The sequence below is a fragment of the Eptatretus burgeri genome, chromosome 1 (assembly GCF_056783735.1).
Source record: "Eptatretus burgeri isolate ZD-2024b chromosome 1, Ebu_testis_v1, whole genome shotgun sequence".
NCBI classification, from domain to species: domain Eukaryota; kingdom Metazoa; phylum Chordata; class Myxini; order Myxiniformes; family Myxinidae; genus Eptatretus; species Eptatretus burgeri.
The window spans coordinates 91,116,347-91,142,871 of NC_140961.1; the positions used below are offsets into that span (position 1 = coordinate 91,116,347).

At 40.3% G+C, this 26,525-nt stretch overlaps 1 protein-coding gene and 1 long non-coding RNA gene across 2 annotated transcripts in view; one reads left to right on the forward strand and one right to left on the reverse strand.

The window, feature by feature from the left end:
• The window catches only part of LOC147034941 (extracellular calcium-sensing receptor-like), an 84,050-nt gene that overhangs the window by 52,283 nt on the left and 5,242 nt on the right, over window positions 1-26,525 (forward strand). The window contains exons 4-7 of the mRNA XM_085891537.1: window positions 5,245-6,134; window positions 17,379-17,600; window positions 17,709-17,832; window positions 21,800-22,189. Coding sequence (XP_085747663.1) covers window positions 5,245-6,134; window positions 17,379-17,600; window positions 17,709-17,832; window positions 21,800-22,189 — 1,626 coding nt within the window. The remainder of the gene's footprint in view (window positions 1-5,244; window positions 6,135-17,378; window positions 17,601-17,708; window positions 17,833-21,799; window positions 22,190-26,525) is intronic.
• The window catches only part of LOC147034942 (uncharacterized), a 49,747-nt gene continuing 38,955 nt past the window's right edge, over window positions 15,734-26,525 (reverse strand). The window contains exons 2-4 of the long non-coding RNA XR_015060827.1: window positions 20,622-20,752; window positions 17,455-17,583; window positions 15,734-15,865 (exon numbers count right to left, since the gene is read on the reverse strand). This is a non-coding gene — a long non-coding RNA (uncharacterized LOC147034942). The remainder of the gene's footprint in view (window positions 15,866-17,454; window positions 17,584-20,621; window positions 20,753-26,525) is intronic.

A 26,525-nucleotide genomic window follows, 5' to 3' on the forward strand; every position in this document is an offset into this window, starting at 1 on the left:
TACTGGGCGTATCGCAGAGGATTGGCAGAGTATTGAAAGTGGCAGGAGCGATGGTAAGCTTCAATCCTGTTTTCACCTTCAGGTGAGCTATTATGAGGGTCAATGATAAGCTACTTATGAAGGACAGAGCAGGACAGTGTACATGGTGCCTTGTGGTTGTGGGGTCTAATGTGTGTGAGAGACGTGGAGGACCTTTGGCTGATGTATTCCTGAACATTGCAAGGCCTTCGAGTGCAACTACCCCGACAGATCTGCCATTTCCAAACACGGTCTCAAGGCAGGGTTAACAGTGGTTTACAGTGGACCACTCAACAGTGGTCCCACTACTGCGGATAATGTTAGCATTCTGGGATTGACCCTGAACAGGACGAGAAGACGGATTCTGGAGGCTTGGCATGCAAAGGAAAGAATCACATTGATTGCGCAAAAGGTGTAGATTTGCTGTGAACGTTTGGACCACTGTTGCAGAAACATACCAGGGCACACCCACCATTGAATGGTCATTCCATGTAACACATCACCCCTCGGCTGTTTCATCAGGATAGCCCACCCCCCTTTCCTTCTCCAACCCCTCCGCACATCACTGCTTCACACGGCTACTTGCCCACAGTGCTGATGCTATTCCAAGCTTAATTGTATTTATCTGATATTACTGGGGATTGTATCAAATCATGTTTACTTTCAATGAGAATGAAAGATTATCCCGTCATCTCATCTAAACATTTATAGTTGTAATCCAAATGGGCCACATCGATTATTTTGTTTGATCCTTGTTTTGTTTTTTTAAAAGATGCTAAAGGTCGGAATTTGCTAGTACCATGGCAGATATGTTGATTGGCTATTCAGCTTTGCCCACCCTCACCTTTGAGTTTATCGGGAGATTTTGTTGTAATGCTCGTCACTCTTGAGAAAGGTTCGCAGATACACCTGACTTGTCACGTGTTGTTAACCACAACATTGAGTCATTTATTGTTTCAATTAAAGGTTGGAGAACTCTGCATGGATTTGTTTAATTACACTCCAAACTGCAAGTCTTTACTTGGATATATGGATACAGTATATGGATATATATATATATATATATATATATATATATATATATATATATATATATATTATAATATCAGACTGTCCAAACTCTGAGCTGTGGCTGAGCAGGATGGGCACATGCTTCAGCATGAGCTGAACCATAATGGATGCCAGCCTGATGGCCCTGAAAGTCCTCGGGTTTTATGCACTCTCTTGTGCATTCTCACTTTTTTGGGGTACTATTTTACAACAGTGTTTCAGTTCAGAATTGCTCCAAAATTTGATCATGCACAGCAATAAAAAGTTGGTGGAAGATGGTCTGAATCTGCCTTGGTTTTCTTCCTGTGTCCTGACCTTCCCAACAGCACTGACACATTCAACTTTGTTTGTTCTCATTGTGTTGTTACCCCATGCACTTAAAGTGAAAAGTCGGGTTAAACAATTAGTTCCTGTCCATTCGTATGTCTGTTTTATCAGTTTATGATCATCCGTTCATGATCGAGGAACAACTTATTTAAATTGAATGCTATATTTTCAACATGACGAGGAAGACACATCTGTCATTTTACTGTACCTTGACTCAGAATTCGTCCTGACCGCACATGCGTAGAGAGGAGTGAGATAATTTTTTTCCTCTGTTCGTCTACCTAGCAGTCAAACAAAACTGAAAATCATTCCAACCAGGAAACATTCTGTTTTTAAGGACATCATAAAGGACATTTTCAACAGTTATGAATAACTAATGTAATTTGTTAAAGTGGTGTAATAGACACTGGGGAAAATGGCGGTAAAACCCCACATTTATTTATAGGCCTTCAAACCTCTTTAAATCTTTATTTAATAGTAATAATCATTCCTTTCATGCCATGTGGAGCATAGGGCAGCAGAGGCATTTCATTTGGCTTAAGAGTGCAGTCATTTTCAGGTCCCATCTCCGATGCAGGAAACTCAAATGGCTTATTTCTCGAGTAAGCTGCTACTCATTTTGCCGACCTCGGAAGGATGACATGCTGAGTAAACCTTTATTTCAATTGCATTTATTTAAAGATGCATCTTGAAGTTCGTATGGAGTTTGTGAAAAAGCATCTTAATGATACTGCAAGCTTGTGGAGAAAAGTTTTGTGGTCATACGAGACAAAATTTCGCTTTTTGGTCTAAAGTCAAAGTGTTACATCTGGCACAAGCCAAACACTGCACACCACCCAGTAAACACCATCCCTACTGTTGAGCATAATGGTGGCACCATCATGTTATGGGTCGGCTTTTCATCAACAGGGACTGGCAAGCTTGTCAGGTTATAAGGGACAATGGACAGTGCAAAGTACAGGAGAATCTTTGGTGGAAACCTGCTGGAGTCAGCAATGGATCTGTAACTGAGTAGATATTCACATTTCAGCAGGCCAGTGATCCAAAGCACAAAGCTTAAGCCACACTGGAGTGCCAGAATAAGAAGAAAATAAATGTTCTTGAGTGGCCCAAAGTCCTGACTTGAACTCAAATTAACATTTATGGCAAGACTTGAAGATTCCATCGACGATCCACATCAAACTTGGCAGAACGAGAGCAATTTTCACCTGAAGAATAGAAAAAGATTTCACCATCTCACTGTGCAAAGATGGTGGAGACCTCCCCCAAAAGACTCATAGTAGTCATTGCTGTAAAAGATGCTTCCACCAAGTACTGATCTAAGGGGCTGAATACTTTTGCAAACAGTGAATTTTGGTTTGTACATTTTTTGTTGTTGTTGCAGTATTCGTGACATATAACCTCCTTCAACTATAAGAGTGTTTATTTTGATCTCTTCAGTTATGAATGAAAGAAATTCATTTGGAAAAATTGTTTCTACAGAATTAATTATTCATCTAAATGTGGCTTTATTTGGAGGGGGTAAATACTTTTCAGGCCACTGTATATCAAGACAAAATCATGTCTCTCATGCGTAATTGGAAGAAACCACGAATCACTTCTCCCCCAATCGATTATTGACATGTAGCTAGAATCTTTATAATCAATCTGCTGCTCTTCTCGTGAAAGAAAACTGCATAAAGCAATCAAGAAAAGCAACACAAGGTTAGACCTTTGATTGTTCAAAACCTAGTTACCTGGGATCCTCTGCAGCTGCTGCAGACATTCACATGGCACACATATATGAGAATCCCAATAGTGCACACTCCCCTCAGCCACTGGACCAATTTTCTCACTTAAATTTCTGAATGATCAGTGACAGTGTAGACAGAAACGCGCACCACTGAGTATCCCAAGCATGCACCACTTTCAATGACAATAGCAGTCATCATATAAATATCAAGACCCAATCATATATCTCACCCATCATTGGAGGGAATAACCAATGAGCTCTCACTTAAAAAGTTATCCCCACGTAAATAGGATCTTTATAATTAACACCCTGCTCTTCTAGACAAAGACAATTGTATAAAGCATCTGCTTGGAAGTCAGCCAATATCACTGCATTGCATAAACAAGGTGCAAAAAACGATTGCCATAATTACAGACCTATCAGCTTACTTACTGTCATCAGCAAGCTTATGGAATCTATCATCACAGTTGTCATCAAATCCCCCTTTGATCCAAACACCCAAATCTCACATCATCATCAATTTGGATTCAGACCAGGTCACTGTACCTTGTACATGCTGTTCAACAAGGACTGGAGGCCCTCATTGCCATACATGAGATCTGGGCCGTCTCTATAGACATATCTCGAGCATTTGATAAGCTCGCAACCATCCTTGCTCTCCAAACTCTCCTCCTATGGCATCCAAGGCCAAAAAGCTTACTGACATCTTTTACTCTCGTCGCCAATGAATGGCTCTCAAATAAATCCTCTCATCTCTTCTCCCTGTCCAGGTTGGAGTGCCAAAAGGCAGTGTTCTGAACCCTTTCCTATTCCTTTTCTTCATCAATGATCTATCTGACTTTGGAAAATCCTCTTTATTTCTATGCTGATGGTTCCACCCTCTGCTGTAATATCCATTATCCTTCATATGAGCAGGCAACAGGCACTTTCCTCCCTGCAAACCTTCAAAAAACAACAAGCTGGTCAAGCACTTGGAATATGTTTTTCAATCAAGACATATCTCACACACTCACTCTGAAAGGATCGTCTGGCAAACCCTTCCATGTACATTCTTAACATTCCTCTTGAAGAAGTTCAATCACTCAAACGTTTTGGTCTCTCCATCATCCATTATCTTTATTGAGCAACCCATATTTCTAATTTGGCCTCCAAAGCCAGTCACCAACTGGGCATCCTCCATTACGCAAAATCCTTCCCTGGCACACCTGAACACCTATCCACATTCAAGGCCTTCATCTGCAGCCTAGATAAACATGCACCTTTGAGGCTCCAAAACATGTACTACATGCAATGTCAATAGCAGTCATCATATACATTCCAAGACCCAATCACATCTCACCCTACTGAATTAAGCAAAGGAAAATATATTATAATAATTCAGTCAGGGACAAAGGGCTTATCTTTTTTTTCTTTCTCTTTTTTTCTTGATTGCTTTATGCAGCTTTCTTTGGCTATAAGGGCAATGGATTAATTCTCAAGATCCTACCCACCTGGGGGTAATTGTTTCTGTGAGGGCTGATTTGTTGCTCCCTCCAATTATTGGTGAGAGATATGATTGGGTCTTGATATTTATATGTTGACTATTATAGTTATTGCATATGGTGCATGTTTGGCAGCCTCAGTGGTCCGCGTTTTTTTCTCCACTGCCACTGATTACTTGCCAATAAGTGATGAAACCGGTCCGGTGGCTGATGGGAGTGAATAGCCTTGGTATTCTCATGTAAATGCTCATTGTGGATGCTTGCAGCTGAAGAGGACCAGCAAAGGGCTTATTTTGTGCACCATATCTCCATTATCTTGTCAGACTCTATAACTGTCAGTTACCACATTTTGATATGAAGCAATTTTTCGACACTTGAAACAACATGGTGTGTATAGTGTTTTAATGAATACTAGTCTATTTGCATGCATATAGACCAACAACTGCAGCTCAACGACTGGTAAATCAAAAAATGTGGAATTGGAATCTATCAATGAAATCAAACTCTTCAATTTTAGCTCCTGACATATTATGTCAGCAGTTACTTTAATAAATAATCAATCATGTATTGGTTGCAAATGTTTCCAATGTCTGTTTACACTGAAATGGTGACAATGGTGTCTTTTTATTTTTGCAGGAGACCTACTGAATGAAACAAAGGCAAAGGTATTATTAGTATTCAGTAATGAAGCAGAGTTTCTGCCCCTTGCATTAGAAGCTGTGCGACGTAATGTGACAGGGAAGATTTGGTTGGCAACAGAAACCTGGGTCACATCATCAACACTTAGCTCACCCGACTATGCCCCCTCTTTTAAAGGTTCAATTGGCCTTGCGTTGCGCCGGGGGAAAATTCCAGGACTACAAGAGTTTCTTTTGAAAATACGTCCTGGAATAAGATTGCAGGAAATTTTACCAGAAGCAAGTGAGGCTAGATTACATAAGCGAGATTTGAATGCCCCTGGAAAAAGCATCACAAGACAAGCACTGCTACGATTTCAGCGTGAAGTGAAAGGCTCAAAACAACTTTCAGCAACAACTTCAACAACGTCTGCAATTGCAGTGATAATATCAGCGACCACCAACACTACGTACAGTGGATACACAACCATGGCTAATTCATCTGCTCCAGACTGGGGAAGTACTACAACTGTATCATCGAGTGATTTGTCGACAAACTTAGGAGTCATGACGTCAGCAGTTACAACTGCTTTGACTACTTCAAATCCTGCAGATGCACTTGATCGTGATGACAGTTCTCTTGATGCCTTTGTTAAAAGACTGTGGGAAATAACTTTTAACTGCACGTGGCATGATGGTAAATACCAGAAGTGTTCAGATCTTGATGAAAGCCTGGAAAATGCCAACACTCCTTTTACAGATGTCTTAGATATGCGGGTAACTTACAACACACACATGGCTGTGCTGTCCATTGCATATGCGATGCATGACCTGCAACAATGCAAAGACAAATACGGCCCTTTTGTCAATGACACTTGTGCGGAAATCACCAACTTTGAACCATGGCAGGTAATATTCATTCACAAATACATGCACGTAACAGTGACCATTGAAGGGTATATGAGAGACCATTGCTTAAAATGATTTGTAATGTGCTTTTGAACTTTTGTGCATTCCAAATTTGGGTTGCGTGTGTTTATTTTTGTTTGTTTGACTTTTATGCATCCCTGAATTGCTCATTTGAAAGAGTTTAAAGCTGGTGGTTGTACTCGGGTGTGCACAGGTTAGTTTTTGGGGGTAAAAACAAAAATTATTGTCCTGTGGTTATTTGAGGTGGGGGGACAGGTCAGGTATGGGAGCATGCACCAGACCAGCACGTGGCAGCGTCCACTTTGCGCTGGTACACCAAGGGCCTCCGTCCAGCCATCCTTAGGCAGATGCCCTTCCCCATCCACATCTCCTTGAGATGCTAATCAACCTGCTGCAACCAGGAGGCACGTGGTCGGCTCATTGGCCTCCTCCACTCACAAGGCTCCCTCGCTAAGAGAATCTGGTGAGCAGGATCGGCGTCAGGAAAACGAACAACTTGTCCATACAGCCGCAGCTTGCTGATGCTCATGGACTATGCAGGTAACAAACCTCATTTGAGTCTCTCTCAGCAACCGCTCATTGGACACAAAGTCCGAATAGCAATACCCAAGGATTCTCAGAAGTGACCTGGTGCCAAAGGAATTATGTCTCCATCTCAGATCCCTGGTCAGAGTCCAAGTCACATCCATTCAGCAAGACTGGAAGCACCAAGGACCTGAAAACTCGGACTTTCATCGTCCCACACAGGTACGGCAGTGCCACACCCCATGATCCAGTGAATCCATGACTCCCCAGACCTGACTCAGATATCTGTTCACCTCAGGCTCACAGCCAGCAGAGACATAAATATAAGAGACACTAGCAAGGTAAGTGAATCTCTCCGAGACCTCAACATCCTCGCGACAAAGAGGTACAGACAAAGAGGCAGCAGCATCCAAGAAGTCATTGAAAGCCTGGATCTTAGTTTTGACCCAGCAAACCCGTAATCCCAGTGGCTGCGACTCCTCTTTACCTCCTGACAAACTCCAGTAACAATTGGGGAAGTAAGTCAGGAATGGTATCACCAAATCTCACAGCACTCTCAGTACTGGAGTATCATTCAGACATCCAATTGATCATTTTTGTTGGCACCCCACCAAGACAAATAATCCTCCAGAGAGCAACCCAATTCACTGAATCAAACGCTTTACAGAGATTAACATAGGCTGCAAGCAGCCCCTGCCAAAACTCTCGTCTGCATTTGGTGAGGACCTGAAGACAAGGATACGGTCAATCGTTGACCTCTTTAATGTAAAGCCTGACTGCTCTGAACGCTGGTGCTCAAAAATATGGTGGTGAATCCAATCAAGAATTATCCGAGCAAAGAAGAGCTTGCCCGACACTGAAAGCAGCATCACCCCTCGGTAGTTGTTGCAGTCCTGGCAATCCCCCTACCCTTTCCAGAGTAGGAAAAATAAGGCCCCTCTTCCATTCAGTTGGGATGATGCCTGTGCTCCAGGCAGCACACAGAATTGCATGCAATGCCACAAGTACAGCATTTCCACCAGACTTGAAAAATTCAGCATGGATGCCACAGATCCCAGGAGCTTAACCCCATTTCAACCGGTTTACCGCAGCCTGTTTCCACAAATAAAGGGGGATCACAATTGATTAAAGGGTCAGCAATAGGGATAGTAACACCCCTGACATCCATCTCACCAGGTGGTGGATCAGCTTGGTACAGCTGCTCAAAGTAACTGGCCCAGCGGGCCTTTATTTCTGATTCCTCTGTTAAGATCCCACCACCCTCTGCTCTTACTGCAGTGCACTGAGGGATGGGCTTGGAAGAATGCAGTGCACGCATTCCCCTGTAAGCATGATGAGAATCACTTGACCACAAGTGTTGCGCTGCCCACTCAGAGATTCCTCGCACATAGGCCTCCTTGTCCACCCTTCGTGCACATCCAGTTTTATGCCTCAGCTCCCTGAACAGCTCAGCTCTGCCATTCAGACTGGCCCTGCGACTCTGGTCAATGTGTCCAGTGTCCTTTGAGAGAAAATATTCTTCATCACACTATGGTGAGTTCAGAACATTCAGACGACATTTAAGCTTGGTGTTGGCGTAGTGGTTAGGGTAGCGGCTTGGGATCCAAAATGTCCTGAGTTCAAGCCCCGTTGGCCGCTTGAATTAATACACACCAGGAGGTTGACTCAGCCTGTCGTCCTTCCGAGGTCGGTGAAGTGAGTACCAGTGTACTGGGCACGGTGTATGCCCCGGCTTGAATAGGTGTACCATATCCCTGTGTCGTAAGAGGCGACCAGGGTTGCGTCAGGAAGGGCATCCGGCGTAAAACCTGTGCCAAATAATTATGCGGATCATAATGGATGATCCGCTGTGGCGACCCCCAATGGGAGCAGCCGAAAGAAGAAGAAGACTCAATGGTGAGTTCCATGACATCTTCTGGCAACATCAAGGACGATGGTCTTGAAGGCGCTCCACAATTCTTCAGGATCCCCCAAAGCACCCAGACCTCCAAATTTCTGTGGGCGCTGAAAACAGACCCCCTAAATTTGCCTGTTCGCAAAGTCTTCAGCTGCCCTCTCATCCTTGGGCTTGACAACATCCAGCCGAGCCTAGGATGGTACCATTATCCTGGATTTAAGCTGCAACTTCAGAGTTGCTACAATAAGCCTGTGGTTAATATTGAGGAGCTGAGTACTCCGGTAGACCCTACAGTTCTGGATTATCCTTCCACGACCATCAACAAGCACATGGTCAATCTCCTTTGCCACACCACCAGCATTGGAACACCAAGTCCAGCGATGAGCCTGTCAGTGCGGAAACCATGAAACAGCCACCCTAAGTCCATGACTTCTTGCAAAGTTAAGGAATTTGGTGATCTTCTGGTTCACAGTTCCAGACCCAAGGGGACCAACACATGTCTCATAGCCATCCCTATCAGTTCCAGTCAATGCATTGAAATATCCCAAGACTAGAACAGTATGTAACCTGGGGCACTGTTCAACCACAGACTCGAGTATGGCATAGAATGTGTCCTTCATGGTGAGATTACTCGCTTCAGTCGGAGCATATACAGAGCCAAGGGGAATGACACCCAAGGAGTGACGAATCCTTAGTCTCATCATATGCTCGTTGACCGGTGTTACCTCAATTATCAATGGAGTCTGCTTATTGGACAGAGCTACAGCAACTCCTTGGGCATGGTAACCATCAGATCGACCAGACCAATAGAAGGTGTAACCACCCGCCATGATCTCGCCAACATCCGATCTCCGAACCTCAGAGAGTGCTGCACTACCAATGTCCAAACACTTGAGCTCAGATGGTAACAGAGACAGGTAATCATCCTCTCTTAGGGATAGGACATTCCAGGCACCCACCCGAAGGGACCACCTCAGGTTAACCCAAGGAGCCTGCCTTCTGGTGGATGATACCTCAGCACCACACCGACACACACTACCACAATCTGACCCGGGAAGGTTATCCCATGGCTTTCCTCCTATCATCAAAGTTTGGGGGTCCCGAAGGCTTTGCCTCAATACAGTCATCTGGTGAGCTGCCCTGTGAAGGGCAGTTGCACAGGAGGTACGACCATGGAATGGGTTTTCAGATTTTTAAAATGCTTTTAGAATGTTTTGCAGAATGAAGGGTTTTACGGTGGCCTGAGTGCAAATCCTGCCACCAACCTCCTAACAAAAAGTAACCCAACGGCAGGAGGACGTCCGTATACACAGTTGGGCACAATATATGGATGGCCATTGGCTCACGAGGAACTCCTCCACCCTTTGACAGGATTTTGCTTCATCGTGCTGGCTGTCCACATCATACACCCTCTAAACCAAGAAATTTTTAAGGGGAGATGGCTTCGTTTCCGACAACCCGACCATGTAACAGGTTAGTGCAGGTTTACATGGTACCTGCGGCAAGCTTTAGATCTAATCTGACCTAGCCTGACTCAATCAGGGTGGGTTGGCTATAAATTAGCAAAACCTTCATGTGAATTTTATTTCATTGAAACGACTTTAAGTGAGAATTCTGTGTGCGTGTGGAACATGGCATGGGATTTTGAGACTTTCTATAAATATAACACATGCAAAAAAGTTAAACTATCCCACTCTGGTGCTCATCCTGGTGAAGGAAGAAGATGAAGAAAGAAATAAAATAAGTGGCCAATTATGTATTGGATAGATGAAATGGCAAATACATTGGCACTCACATTGTTCCTTATACAGTGAGACCCGTTTATTTATTTATTTTCTTCCTTTATTCTTCAAACCTTTGTCATATCCATTCAGAGCACAACTCTTCTACCTTTACCTTTATGCCCCTATATTTCTGCCCTCCTACTTCACCCAGTGTTTTTTTCCGAAATTTTGTCCTCCTTCCTAATCCCGAAATATATATCCTTCCTTTTCTCCAGTTGCTTAATTTCTGATCACCAATTTGGATTCAGACCATGTCACTCCACCCTGGATGTACTGCTTATGCTCTCTCAACAATGGATGGAGATCCTCAATGCCAGACATGAAGTTAGAGCCATCTCCCAAGACATATTGCATGCTTTTGATATGGTCTGGCACCCTGCCCAGCTCACTGAACTCTCTTTCTTTGGTATCCAAGGAAATCTCCACTCATGGCTCGCAGACATCCTCTCCTGTCACAACCAACGTGTGGCCCTTAATGGAGTTCTCTCGTCCCCTCTTCCTGTCCAGGCGGGAGTTCATCTAGGCAGTGTTCTGGGCCCTGTGCTTTTTGTGGTTTTCTTGAATGATCTCTCCCACTCTCTGGAAAATCCTCTATCTCTTTGCTGAAGATGCCACCCTCTGCCATATCATCTGTCATCCCTTAGATGAGCATGCAGCAGCCTACTCACTCTCTGCAGAACTGGATAAAATCACAAGCCGGTCCAACATGTGGAACATATCTTTCAATCCTGACAAATCTCACACTCTCACCATGTTTCTCTGAAAGGACCATCTGGAACCCCCCCCTCCCCCATCTACTTTCACAACAGTCCTATTGAAGAAGTCCTTTCATTCAAGCTTCTGGGTCTCACTATCTGCCATAATCTTTCCTGGGAAAGCCACATTTCCAAGTTGATCTCCAAAACCAGTTACTGACTGGGCATCCTCCATCGTGCAAAGTCCTTCCTTGGCACACCTGAGTTCTTGACCACATACAAAGCTTTCTTCTGCAGCCTGATGGAGCATTGCTCTACCCTCTGGGCTGGTGCTCCCGCCACTCACCTTTCTCGGCTTCACGGTGTGGAAACCAAGCCATTTGGGATCATTGGTATCTCCTGTGATGAGGTTGTCTTTGGGTCTCTTACTCTCTCACCGCAGGCAGGTCAGTGGTCTTTCTGTCTTCTACCATCTCCTCTCCGGCCTTGCCCCCCCCCCCCGCTGTTCTGTCTGAGATATATCCCCTCCATATTTCCACAGGGTGCTCAAGGTCCACCAGCAACCCCCTTCCAACTTCCAGCACAAAACTCCCAAAATCAAGAATCACTGCTCACCTTCACTCTTTCATTTCTCTTTTTTTCCCCACCTTTAGAACAAACTCCTACACTCTTCAATCCCACTCTTCCCTCCAGGTCTTCAAAACAGTTGTTCACCACCATCTCTTTTCTTCCCCCATCCAAAACCACGATCTTTTCTACCCCTGCTGATCTGCGCCAAACCCACCTCCTTCAAATTCCCTGCTTTCCTTCCTGAAAGTTCCTGTAGTGTCCATCTTGTTTACCCTGTGTACCCTGCCCCATCCCTCTCCCTTCTACATATCTCCTCATCTCTGTTCCACACTGTTTTTTCCTTCCCTCTCCTGCCCCTCTTGTCTCCTGCTCCCCTTGTTGTACGTTCTGTGTGTTAGCTCTCAATAGAGCCTCAACAGTGTTTACAAAAATAAATAAATAAAAAGGAGCAATCAGAGTTCCATGAATGAGATATTCGCTCAAACGCTCCGAGAGTTTTGGAAAGGTTTTAGCATTCTAAATGCTATCTGGAACATCGCTGTGGCATGGGAAGAAGTCACACAGCAATGCATGAATGGCATTTGGAAGAAAGTTTTGAAGACCTATGTGAACACATTAAAAGACTTTAACAGATTCAACTGTTGATGAAATAGTAAGTAACAATATACTAGTGCTTGGAAAACAGCTAGAATTGGACATTGATGAAGAGAATATTCATGAGCTTGTTGGCATTGAGACTGAAGAGCTTTCCAATAAGGAGCTGATCTTACTGGAGAAAGAAAGAAGTAAAGAAGTTGAGGTAGAGGAAGAAGAAGTTATGCCCGAGGCACCAAGAAAGTTCACTTCAAAGAAACTGGTGGAGGCGTTTGCAACTATCAGCAGTGGCGTCTGGATATTAGAAGAAATGGACGTCAATTAAGAGAGATTTGCAAGAGCTGACAGGCAGATACAGGATGTTCTTGCTTGCTATCGAGAAATATAAAATGAAAAGATGAAACAAACTGTACAGTCAAAACTTGATATCTTCCAAAAGAACACTATTCCTGCTAAACCATCAACACGTTTCGATGTCCTAGTGCCTTCTACCAACTATTCTGGAGCCTCATCAGAAGAGAGAGAAATTGATGACCCTGTCACTGTAGCATCCCCATCATCCTCATCATACAGCAAATAATTTTAGTTCAATGCTTCAAACATTCTTCAGGCCAAGTGTGCTTTCAGCTGTGTACGTTAATGGTGAGTACCCATACTACCATTCTGTTTTTCACTTTGAGTACGGTATTCAATAAATTACATGAGATACTCAATACTTTGTTATAAAATAGGCTTTGTGTTTGAGGATTTTGACCAACTGTAGGCTAGTGTAAGTGTTCTGACCACATTTAAGGTTGGCTCAGCTTAGCTATGATGTTCGGTAGGTTCGATGTATTAAATGCATTTTCGACTTATGATATTTTCAACTTACGTTGGGTTTATCGGAAAGTAACCCCATTGTAAGTCAGGGACCGGCTGTATATATAGATATATAAAATATAATATATATATATATATATATATATATATATATATATATATATATATATATATATATATATATAAATAATAACACTGGTCAACAACAAATTTGTTGTCTGCATTTTTAAAGCTGATTTAGGACGAATCTGATGCGCTGAATCCAAAACTCACATTAGTTTTGTTCAATCAGGTCAAGTTTTTGAGATATGGCCACATGTCGTTTTTTACATTTTTGTTCACATGTACGCATGTGTGGAGCATTTTAGAAGAAGTTGGTGGGGGTAAAATGTCATGTCAAATAATTGTTTTGATTGGAAATAATTATTTTAATGACAAGAAGTATTCAGGTACGATAGTTCTGGGTGAGTATGTCGAAAAGGGATCAGTTTGAAGTCATAAAACCTCAAAATCTTCCAAAAATTGGTGAGGAAAAGCATAAAGTTCGTGGATCAAAACTAAAGTTCATGGGGCAGATTTTGTAATAATGTGATACAAAAAAGTTGTATTTCTTGAAATAACGAACTCTGAAGAATGTACAATACCTACATGCGCCAATTTATGACATGCGCTTCTGCTCAAGCTTGGAGTGCCACAGTACGAACCCAAAGATTGGAGACTGTTCATTGACAGCAGCAAGCGATCACTGAAATGTGTTCTGCTACACAACGGCAACCAGTTTGCCTCTGTACCCATCGCTCACTCGACTACACTGAAGGAGAAGTATGAAGCGGTGAAGTACGTGCTGGAGAAAATTGGTTATGATCAGCATAAGTGGTTTATTTGTGTTGACCTGAAGATGGTGAACTTTTTGTTGGGACAACAGTCTGGCTTCACCAAGTACCCATGTTTTCTGTGCATGTGGGATAGTAGGGACCGTGCTCAGCATTACACGAAGAAGGACTGGCCTGTGCAGGAGGAATTGGTGCCATGCAAAGAAAGGAACGTCATCAACGACCCTCTGGTGGACAGAGACAGAATACTCTTCCCACCGCTGCACATCAAGCTCGGCTTAATCAAGCAGTTCACCAAGGCTCTGGACAAAGATGGTGACTGCTTCACTTACTTGTGCCAGGCTTTTCCAGGATTGACCATGGAGAAGTTGAAAGCTGGCATCTTTGATGGTTCTCAGATCCGTCAGCTCATCAGAGATCCAGAGTTCAAAAACTCAATGAACGAAGTGGAACTGGAAGCGTGGAAGACATTTGTTTTGGTAGTGAAGAACTTTCTTTGCAACAATAAGGCCAGAAACTATGCAGAACTTGTCAACAACATGCTGACTGCTTTCAGAAACCTGGGCTGCAACATGAGCATCAAGATGCACTACCTATTTTCACATATGAACCGGTTTCCTGAGAACCTGGGTTCAATGAGTGACGAGCAGGGGGAGAGATTCCATCAGGACATGAAGGAGATGGAGACCAGGTATCAGGGTCGCTGGGACGCAGTCATGATGGCTGACTACTGTTGGAATCTGAAGAGAGACCTCCCTGCCGCTGAACATTCCAGGAGTTTGAAGAAACGGAAGTTCAAGCCCTGAAGTTTGAACAGTGGTGACGCAACATGCAATTTACTTGTACTTACCTTTATCAATGCCCACCATTCAGATGACAGTAATCGATGTTTCTATCATGTAATCAATAAATGTTGTTGGCAAAACATTTTTTTTCTTAAAAACATGTTTAGGATGATAGGTGTTGACAAAAATCAGCTGATAATGCCACAAAAATGTAATTGATTTTGTCACAAGATCTGATTTTTTCAAATCAACTTAGCACAAAAACCTGACCTGATGGAGAGAAACGGATGCCATTTCCTGATTCAGCAGTGCCAGAATACCCTAATTCACTTGTAGAAATCTAGACAACATTCAAAAAGTAAAAAATTGTTGACCAGTGTAATCTATATGTATGTATATATATATATATATATATATATATATATATATATATATATATATATATGTATGTATATGTATGTATATATATATATATATATATATATATATATATATATATATGTATCATATTTATATATTTTCCCCCTCCTGTTTTCCCTGGCTCTGGATCTACTAAGAAACCTCATCAATGAGCAAGGACACAGACACACCCTAACATCCAATAAAATAACGTCCAGAGAATCAATAAAAGTGACACATCTACGACACATAGATGATTTTAAACTATTTGCACCGAACAACGAAAATTGGCAGAACAACTGAAAAAAACATTACTCAGACGATATTCAAATGTAATTTGGCCAAGACAAGTGTGTCACGTGCACATACAGTATGTGTAAGGTAGACCAAAAAAATGCACAACATAGAAATTGGCATTGATACAACTATACATCAGCTAGAAAATGAAGCACCATGCAAATACCTTGGAGAAGAAGAGGGCCACCAAATATGTCACAAAAAATATGCAAAACAATTACCAAAAATACCTCTAGAATGAGGCTGATTCTGAAATCATACCTCTCCCCAAGTAACAAACAGAAAGCATGAGTCACCTCCTATCAAGATGGAAAAAACTCATGCCAGAACTACAAAGTATGTAGAGTATGTAGAGCCATCAATGATAATGTTTGATGATAGTGGAGACCCACCTGCTTTGTATGAAGTTATAAACTGGCAGCCAGTTGGGAATCGTATTGTATGCGAGCAAGTGGGTTTCTTTGACCACACACTTGATATAGATGATCGGTTGCAGATTGACAACAGCACATCTGCAGGAATTTCAATACCCCAGTTCCAGAAAACTCATGGAAACATGAACCAAAAGCAATCATTGAAAACTAAGACGTAATGCTCACGTACAACATGATGAGCCCATCAAGCATAAACATAGTAAACAAAGCATTGCAACTGGACATTGTACTCAGATACAAAAAAGAAAATAAGACATTGTTAATTGAGGTTTCAGTACCTCGTAATTTTGATCTCAATAATATAGGAAATCAGGAAATGAACAAATATGAAGATCTCAAGAATGAAGTGAAAAGATTCTGGGAGCTGAAGAGTGCCGAAATTATACCAGTGATAATTGGATCAATGGCAATGACAAAGAAGAACTTTATGGAGATCTTTCAAACCCTCCCCGGGAGCATTACCACACACTAACTGCAATTGGAGTCTCTCCAGGGCTTGGTAACTTTCCTGAAAAGAGCCCTTGGAACAAAACTCTGAGAACAACAAAACATCACGACTTAGCTCATGAATTGAGATTGTTTACCAAAATGAAGGGGGATACTTAGAGTCCTGGGAGGACTCCGGTCCACCTTCTGAAATCCATATATGGTGATAACCAACGACGCACACACACACACACACACACACACACACACACACACACACACACACACACACACACACACACACACACACACACTCACACACACACACATATATACACATACACACACACACACACACACACACCTGAGATGTTACTTCTAAAGAAAAAAAATTGACTTCTTTTTACAGTCCTAATTACTCTAACTTTCTTATGGAGTTGGCCAAGAAACGTTTTTGGCTCAAGTGTTTCATGAGCCAGCAGGTGAGTCCTGATGTTTGATTAAAAGTACTTCACTGCTTTAAATAACTCACCTACTCTTCATGAAAGACACGATGGGTTATTTAACATAAATCAACAACCAGTCATGGCAAATGGGTCCTTCAGTTTAATGTTTGTTTCCAATGGAATCCACACACATTGATGCATTATGTAGTGTGGTGGCCCCATATGCTGGTGGCATGCTCAGCATGCAAAACACTAGCATTAATCAAGATTAAGGATTTAAAGCTTAATCAAGCTTCGTTTATAGCTTGATCAAGATTAAAATTCAGGCTGAAGTGCACAGGTTTCTGAACTATCCTACCAGCCCATTTATGTATTTACTTATATTGCCCTGAAATTGTGCTGTTTTGTCCATATGGTCTTCAAATGATCTGTTTTGTCAATATTGTTAGTGAAACAATGTTTGTTTTGTGCATTTCCAACCAAACAGATTTAGGCATAATACAATTCAGACAAAAATATGTATTTGTTTGTTGATGATCAGCAATTGCTATTGTTCTTTATTACTTTTCAAGTTGACAAATTACACTGTATTATCAACAAATACATTATTCTGTGTATTCATGAAAGAACATATCACATATTCCATAGCACTTATTAATATTGCTTATATTGCAGATTTATGAAAATGAAACCACTGATTTAACTTTTTTATTTTACAGTTGCTTTATTACATGCGGCATGTGACTTTTGTGAACATGAATGAAACAATGAAGTTTGATGATAGTGGAGACCCACCTGCTTTGTATGAAGTTATAAACTGGCAGCCAGTTGGGAATCGTATTGTATTTGAGCAAGTGGGATTCTATGACCACACACTTGATATAGATGATCGGTTACAGATTGACAACAGCTCCATAGTATGGCCTGCAAATGAAACCAAGGCAAGTTCAACTTTCATTGGTGATGTATCTTACTACTTTTACACTTCATTTTACTTTATTTAAGAAATAACACAAAAAGATGCTCATTTTCATTTGATGTGGTTCTAGATACCAAGATCTATCTGCAGTGAATCATGTATAGCTGGAACTCGAAAAGGGGCTCGTAAAGGAGAGCCTTTTTGCTGCTTTGACTGCATCCCTTGCACTGATGGAGAATTTTCAAATGTTTCTGGTATGTTAATTGCTAAAACAAATTGTCATTAAAGGTAAAATAACCCTCCCCTCCCCACCCCCCCTGAAAAAAAGTTACTGTGAATAAATTTTAACAAGGCTATGATGGCAGGAGCTGATCAAGTTCACTTTGAAAGCATTTATCTTTGAATTTTCCAGAATATGATTTTCAAAATGTCTTGCAATATTTTATTAAAAATAAAACACAGAACATCACATGATGATGTTGTAACCTTTTCAAGTGGGAAACAGAACATACAGTGGTGAGACAAAGTTTGTGAATTCATTAAAATTTGCTTTATTTCTGAAACATTTGACTGAAAATGTGATCAGATCTTGATCCAAGTCATAATAATAAATAAAAAGATCGTAATTAAACAAATATATAACAAAAAAATCTACTTTTTCATTTATTTATTGAGCAAAATGATCCAAGATTCAATTTCTTTGTTAGAAAAAGTGCATGAACCTTTATATTCAGTAACTGGTGACACCTCTCTTGAACAGCAATAACTTCAACCAAAGTTTCCTGCAATTCTTGATCAGTCATGCACATCAGCTTGGAGGAATTTTTGCCCATTCCTCCTTGCAGAACTGCTTCAACTCAATATATTTGTGGGCTTTCTTGCATGAACTGCTTGCTTCAGGTTTTGCCACAACATTTCAATTGGGTTAATGTCTGGACTTGGACTTGGCCATTCCAAAATGCAAAATCTCTTCTGCTTCAGCCATTCTGTTGAAGATGAACTTGTGTGTTTAAGATCATTGTCTTGCTGCATGACCCACTTTCTGTTAAGCTTCAACTCATGGACAGATGCCTTGATATTCTCCTATATAATTTGCTGTTACAATCCAGAATTCATGGTTCCGTAAATGATGGCAAGCCAACCAGGTCCTGAAGCAGTGAAGCAGCCCCAAACCATGATACTCCTCCCACCATGCTTCATGGTTGGGATGAGGTTCTTATGTTGGAATAAAGTGTTTGGTTTTCACCAAATATAACGTTTCTCATTTAAGCCAAAAAGCTCCACTTTCGACTCATCTGTCTGCAGAACATTCTTCCAATGGCCTTCTAGATCATCCAGGTGGTCTTTGGAAAAATTAAGACGTGCGACAATGTGCTCCTTGGAGAACAGTGGTTTCCTACTTGCTATCCCCCTATGCACACCATTCTTGTTCAATGTTTTTCTGATGGTGGACATGTAAGTACTGATAGCCAATGTAAGAGAGGCCTGCAGATCCTTAGATGTTACCCTGGGGTTCTTTGTGATCTGCTGTATTATTGTATGCCTTGCTCCTGGAGTGATTTTCATTGGACAATCACTCCTGGAAAGAGAAACAAAGGTGTTGAATTTTCTCCATTTGTACACTATCTGCCCGACAGTGGATTGGTGGAGTCGGTCTTTAGAAATGGCTTCATAACCCTTTTCAGTCCAATGAGCATCGAAAACTCTTTTTCTGACGTCCTTAGAAATCTCTTTTACTCAGGGAATTACAAACTTACACAAACCTTTGTGGTGAAGACCAGACTCTGATGGTGATGAACAAAGTTTACATTTTTCATGTCGCGCAGGGCCACCAAAACTCACTCCTGATTGTCATCCCATTGATTGACACAACTGACTGCAATTACCCCCTTACTTTTGCTGATAAACTTAGAGGTTCCCATTCTTTTTCTGACAAATAAATTGGATGTTGGATCATTTTGCTCAATAAACAAAAGAAAAAGTAGATTTTCTTTTGTGTGGTATTTCTTTAATCAGGTTTTCTTTATCTATTGCTAGCAGGGGTACCCAGCATTGCCGGGAAACGTCAGGTCCCTCTTCACACCCACCCCTTCCCTTGCCTCCTCCCAGCCCACCCCCCCCCCCCCTTTCATTGATATGGCTGAAATAAGTGATGGTATAGACGTTATCCTCATTGCCATGTCATTAATCTAGGGTGCTTTCAGTTCCCAAGTTTTGTGTAGAGCGTGTAGGCTTAAGCACTCAAGCAAGCACTCCACAAGAAACCGTTGATAAGGAATGGCTGGCTTAGCAAGCACTTGCTCGCTGCTTGGTAACTGAACATACCCTTAGACATCTCATCAGCATACAGTACATACAAAATACCAACAAAAGGACTTTTTTTAATTAAAGACTTCAAATATTCATTATGACTATTGTCATTGTAATGAAAACGTACCTTTTTCAGACTCACACATCTATCCACAGAAATGAACTCAGTTTTATGTATTAGATTAGGTGATAGTGAGACACCTCTCACAAAACTGTCATGGTTGCATGATGTTTCCTACTCTTGTTAATATATTTTTCTTCTTCTCCCTCTCAGAGTAATCAGCAAATAAGCTTTCTCTCTTCTATCCTCCATCATATCATTTTCCAATGAGTTTTAGTTTGTTATAAAAAAGGCTCCAATTGTTAGTGCATCCTTGCTATTGCGGCATAATTGTCTTTAAAAAAAGACATCGCTGCATGATGATGTCATGTGTAGGGACATCTTTTTTCATACCTCACACGTAAGCAAACACATGATATAATTTTGCTTGTAACAGTCATTGCAAATTCTGTAAGCAAACATTGAGTGATAAGTGACATGTCACTGTCTGGCAGATAGAAAATAACTGCGTTTGACATCTCACAAAGTTTCTTTTAATGAAATATCAGTATTTTTCTTGCCTCTGCATTTTAGAATTAATGTACTTTCATTGAGCAGTGTATATAAGACCATTGCTGCGATTGCTGTGGAAAAAACATGCATTACCTTGTTTGAGTTGTAATCAAAATGTACCTTTGTCTCCTCAAAACGGTATCATCATCGAATGATAGAAGACATGTTGCTCAGTCTTCATAAGTACACCTGAGGCCGATAAACAATCTGACCTATGTGTAGCGAAAAAGATGGTGGCGATTTCTGGATGACTGGAGGGAAAGGAGCGGGAAGGCATGGCCTGTAGAGTGGGTGGCACTTATGACCCACCCACACACCCACACATACACTCACAGACACAAACTCATCTTTATATATTAGATTATAACTTAGATGGAGATCTGATTATATTTTACATCAAAGTTGTGCAGAAATATAGAAAATCCCAAAGGGTTCATAAACTTTTTCTCACCACTGTATTAGAGTAATCCGCCATGCCATAGTTGCATAAATGTGCCCATAATAGAGTTACATTTCTCTGCCCAACCACAATAATTGTTCAGAGAATATCAAGTAGTTATGGATTTGGAATTCAGGTAAGGCACTGTCCAAATCGGTGCACATGTAAATACACAAGACAACACCAGACATGACTTTAGGCAACACAGCCACTGAGCTTGGGGAAAATGACGAACTTCTCAGTGCACTCTGGCCACCAGCGGTGACATATTTATAACGTCATTTTGTCTCTGTACTCAGCGCAGAAATTATGGAGAAATTTCATCCTCTCCAAGATTGCCAACCTGAGGGGTTTATTTGTGCCCACTAAATGCTGAGCTTCATGCAAGGAAACAGCATGTACAATTTTTATAGTCTTTGGTATGACCGGGCCAACTTCAAAATTGAATTACTGTCCAGGGCTCAGTGACTGTCCATGCTAAGGTCATGTGTATAAGAGTACCATCTACTATTTGGAACTGTAGACCCAACTTCTGAAATTACAGAGGATTCTCTAACTATAAATATCTCACAACAAAGCTGCTTGCTTTCCAATAAACTAGCAAAGACTGGGAACTCAACATTAAATCAAAATATTTTTTTCTTCGAAAGTAGCAGGTTATTAAAAATTTTGGTATTAATAATTTTCTCATTAAAATGTGTCTTGTGCTCCTGATAAATGAAAGAAACATTGACTAATAAAAGATTGGATAAATTTCCTTTAAGGTTTAACATATTTTATATAAAGGATTTGAGAAAAAAATTTTTTTTACACTTTTGCAAAAATGTTCATTTTGGTTAACACAAATAATTGTATGCAGATTCACGTGAATGCTTCAGATGTGACGATGAGTTATGGTCAAACGAAGATCATACATCTTGTGTACCAAAATATGAAGAGTACCTGGCTTATCTTGAAGCAATATCACTTGTACTTCTTTCATTTGCGATGGTTGGAGTTGTGATCACAATTTCCATAGGAACTCTCATGTATCGCAATCGAGAGCTCCCCATAGTGAAAGCTACGAACCGTGAAATCAGTGGGGTGCTGCTTGTGGCACTTGTTGGATGCCTCAGCACAAGTGTCGCCTTTATGGGAAAACCAAACTCACCTTCTTGTCGCTTGAGAGAGGTTGTTTCTTGTGCGAGCTTATCACTTGCTGTGAGTTGCGTCTTGAGTAAGACAGTTCAAGTGATCATTGCTTTCAGGGGTAAGTAACTCTTTTCTTACACAAATGCTTCTAATTATTGACACCTTGTATATCCATTGGAAAAAGGCACTATATAAATACATTTATTATTATTTTTATTATAAATCAAACCACAATGATTTTAAACATCTGTGAAGCATTCATTTTTTTCTGATGAGATTATACTTTATATATTGAGTTAATTAAAAGCAGAATCAAAAGAGAAATGGAAACTGACAGGTTTTGTTGTGTAATTTTAAAGGACATTGCCACATCAGGACTGTGGTGTTACAATGTCTTTGACAATGATGTTAAATCAATAGGTCCAGTAATTTATCAATGAATTCTATCATCGGCAGCAAAATAATGTACTGGAACATCATTCTGTTGCCAAAATGTTGTTGTTGTTGTTGTTGTTGTTGTTGTTGTTCTTTTCATCTCCTCAAGTTTGAGGCTCATGGAAGAGCAAGGTGACAGAGGGTATGAACTGACAGGAGGGCAACAGGGCAACTCTTTGACACAATAAGCAAGGGAGTGAACAAACAAGAAAAGAAGAGAGAGAGAGAGAGAGAAGGAAAGAAAAACTTCAACCTGCAGGAAAGAGGTTTGTGTAAGGAAGAGTCAGTTAGAGTAAAAAAGAATGCGCCTACGAAGTGGGGATGAAATCAGATGACAGTGGATCAGCTGCTGGAAGCACTTGAAGAATGAATGGTATAAGCCCAGCTTCTGTAAGGTGCATCCACATATGGGAGCAGTGTAAAAAGCCTGGATTTGGAACTTTAACCAGGAGTATGTTACGAGAAGAATGCATAAATCCTGGAGTTGTTGAGGGAAGGTCAGAGAGCTGAGAGAGAATAAAGGGATCTAAAAAAGAGGAGAGGTATTAAAATAACAGAGGAGCAGCCAAGCTGCCTTCAATGTGAGAGAAAACAACCTTGTGTTATTGCCTCATTAGAGAAGATGTTAATAATGTTAAGAGCTTTAGATTATACAGAATCCAGAATAGCCAGATGTCATGCTGGTGCTCCAGCCCATAAGGAAGAACAGTACTCTATTGAGCTGCTGAAAAAGTCCATATAGACTTAGTTCTGAATTTTCAAGGAAGGATTTGGAATGATTGAGGATGCAGAGTCTGCTGCTGCGTTTGGAGGACAGCTTTGCTATAAGGGTGACCCAGGAGAGATCGTGGCCATTGTTGAGGCCAAGAAGTTCGAGATTGAGTGTCTTTCAGTGACTGATGAGTGGTTAATTTGATGATTCTTCTGAGTGACAAGGTAAGAATATTAGATATTCTAGGATTGAAGGACATGTTTCATTTATCAGTCCAGAATCTAATAATTTCCATATCAGCAGAGACGAATGCAGCTGTGGACTGGCAATGACGTGGAAGGGGTACTGTATGGTACAGTGTGGAATAATTTGCATTAAGGATCGATGAGTTTTCCAGAACATCAGAGAGGTTGTATATTTAGTTAAGGAACAAGACCACCATTTCTTTTGGTCTATTGAGTATGACAATTCTGAGCTTATGGCTTGTATCAGCTATCTGACAGGAAAGTTTTCTGTGAAACACCAGCCTCGGTGGCGTAGGCTAATTGCTAGAGCAGCCACTCTGAGTTTGGGAGGTCAGTGGTTTGAACCCTGCTTGAGTCATGCCAAATGTATAAAAAAGGCACATGCTTTCTCCAAATTAAAGACGTTGGAAAAAAAAATGTGGTTTTTTAAATTCTAAACTTTGTTCCATAATTGTTCTCAAAACAAAGCTTTGGTCAATGCAATTTCATTCTTTCCTGAAACCAGATTGCTCATATCTAATCCTGTTAATTAAATCTTTAATTCTTGTTCAGATGCACCTTGAATTTTTTTGCACCAGAAGAAGATATCAAGCCATGAAGAGTTTTTAATGGAAGGTAGAAGTGAGATGGAACATTTCAAAACATAATTTAAGAGTTTTAAACAGATGAAGCAAATGATTTCTTTGCAAGACAGAAGAAAGGAAGTTGTGTTCAGAAGGAAAATATAAATAATGAGCGAAGGAAGAAATAAGTCTAATGAGTTAGTTTCCATGATCATTTTATTTTATTTTTGCTTTCTGAAAAGTAGAATAAGGGTGAAAATAATAGAAGGAGATGAACTAATGAAGATGTAAAGGAAAAATTTAACAGCAGTGTGACGAAAGAGAAGCAGGAAATATTTCATTGAGGTTGGTTACAGACTGTGCCAAACAAGTAGCTCACAACAACCAAAAAAATGAAACAAAACCAATAAACAAGCACAAAATGGAGTAAGAGAGCTTTATTGGTTTATAAAGTATAAGGCAGAAGTTATAATGATAGTAGAAATAGGGCTGATAAGAGACACTGTAAGAAATGAATGAGTGGGAGTTTAAGAAAGGGGTGAATTGGGATTGCTGAAACGGCCGAGGCAGAGTGTGCAAGATATATATATATATATATATATATATATATATATATATATATATATATATATATATATATATATATATATATATATATATATATATATATATATATATATATATATATATATATATATATATATATATATATATATATATATATATATATATATATATATATATATATATATATATATATATATATATATATATATATATATATATATATATATATATATATATATATATATATATATATATATATATATATATATATATATATATATATATATATATATATATATATATATATATATATCACATGACAGGAAAAAAGGTGGGCTTCAATCTACAGCAAAGGAGACAAATGCGGAATGTTATAATTAGTTATTGAATTTAGTCACTTGGAGCAGAGAAGCATATCTAAAAATTATCAAGCATTGAGGTGAGAAAATGCTTCCACATTACAATAGTACATGTTCCATTATGGAAGGCAGGAATGCAGGAATTGGAATGTTCATGTTTCATTGGAATGTTTTAATACATGAAGAAGCTATTAGACCCATCAATGCCTACACTGGTATTGCCAATTTATGGTTAGTTGTTTGTGCTCTATCCTTTTAAATGCTAAGCATCAAGCAAGGAAGCATCACCAGCTATATTAAAGTATCCAAGCTGACCCCAAAAAACCAGAACCCATACTATTTATATAAAATCCTCATTTATCACTAAAATGGCACAATTTTTGCCACAGATTACATTGAAAACACCAGGAGTGAATGTTCTTAACTGTGCTTAAATGACATGCACCAACTGTTTACCACAGTGCTGCAAGCCCACTTGGATTTGAAGGGCAAAATGGTTGATCACTTGCATTCTTTTGTAGGAATTAAGCAAATTTTATTGATAATTTTTGCTTTGAGTTCTGCAATGGATTGTGGCCTTCCTATGCAGGTGTTGTCCTTCAGATAGCTACAAAGATAGAAATCTGGCAGTGAAAGATCTGGTGTGTGTGGGGCCCATTCAACAGCAAGTCTTAGACTGATGACTGTCACCAAAGTGCATGTTGAGCCAGTTCAGTGAATCACTTGAAGTGTGGGGAGTGAGTCCACCCTGTTGAAAACAGTTACCTCTTGAAATCCCCCTGTGACTACCTCAGACCCATCAAAACTTCACAAGAACTTAGATGTAACATTTTGTATTGACAGTCAGTTCCTTGCCGATGTCTTCCTCAAACCATAAAGGCCTGAAGATTCTATATTTACTGATTTGCGACCTCGGCAGTGCATTTTTCTGAGTGGAGAGGTCACTCGAGCACTAAATTGGGGGGTCAAGGAGTTGACATGCCCATAATAAAGAAAGAGGGCCTTATCAGAAAACTGTTAGGCTTTTTCTTCAATCTTTTCTGTAAACCACTGGCACATTGTTCCTCTCTTCACATATGGGCTGCAGTCAGTTTGTGTTTAATCTGACTTCTGTATGGAAACAGTTTCACTTTTCGTGGATGAGAATTCTTCTCTCTGATTCCCATTAAATTCCAAGATCTTAACTCCGACATCAAAAATTTCTCAGGGATTCTGCCCACTGAATCATGAATAAGGTCAATGTTCTCAGGAGACCTTTTCTCTTGAGTATATCCCAAATGTGTGAGTCCTCCAGCACTTTTGCTGTTGAGATTTGCAACAGTGCCTTTTTCTCTCAACTTTCTGACCGAGGCAGATATCTATAACTTGCAGGGTCCAGTGTAAGTTCCAATCTCACGTTTAAACTCAATTTGAGTCTTCATGTAAGAGCCCATTTTAAGAAAAATCTCCACAGAATGTATTTTATCTAATTGTCCAGGGTATCTTTTTAAAAAGAGAAGAATTGTCACCAACTTCTGGAGTCTGTCTTGTTGTTCACTCTTATTAGATCACCTGAAAAAAAGGAGGTTGTCAT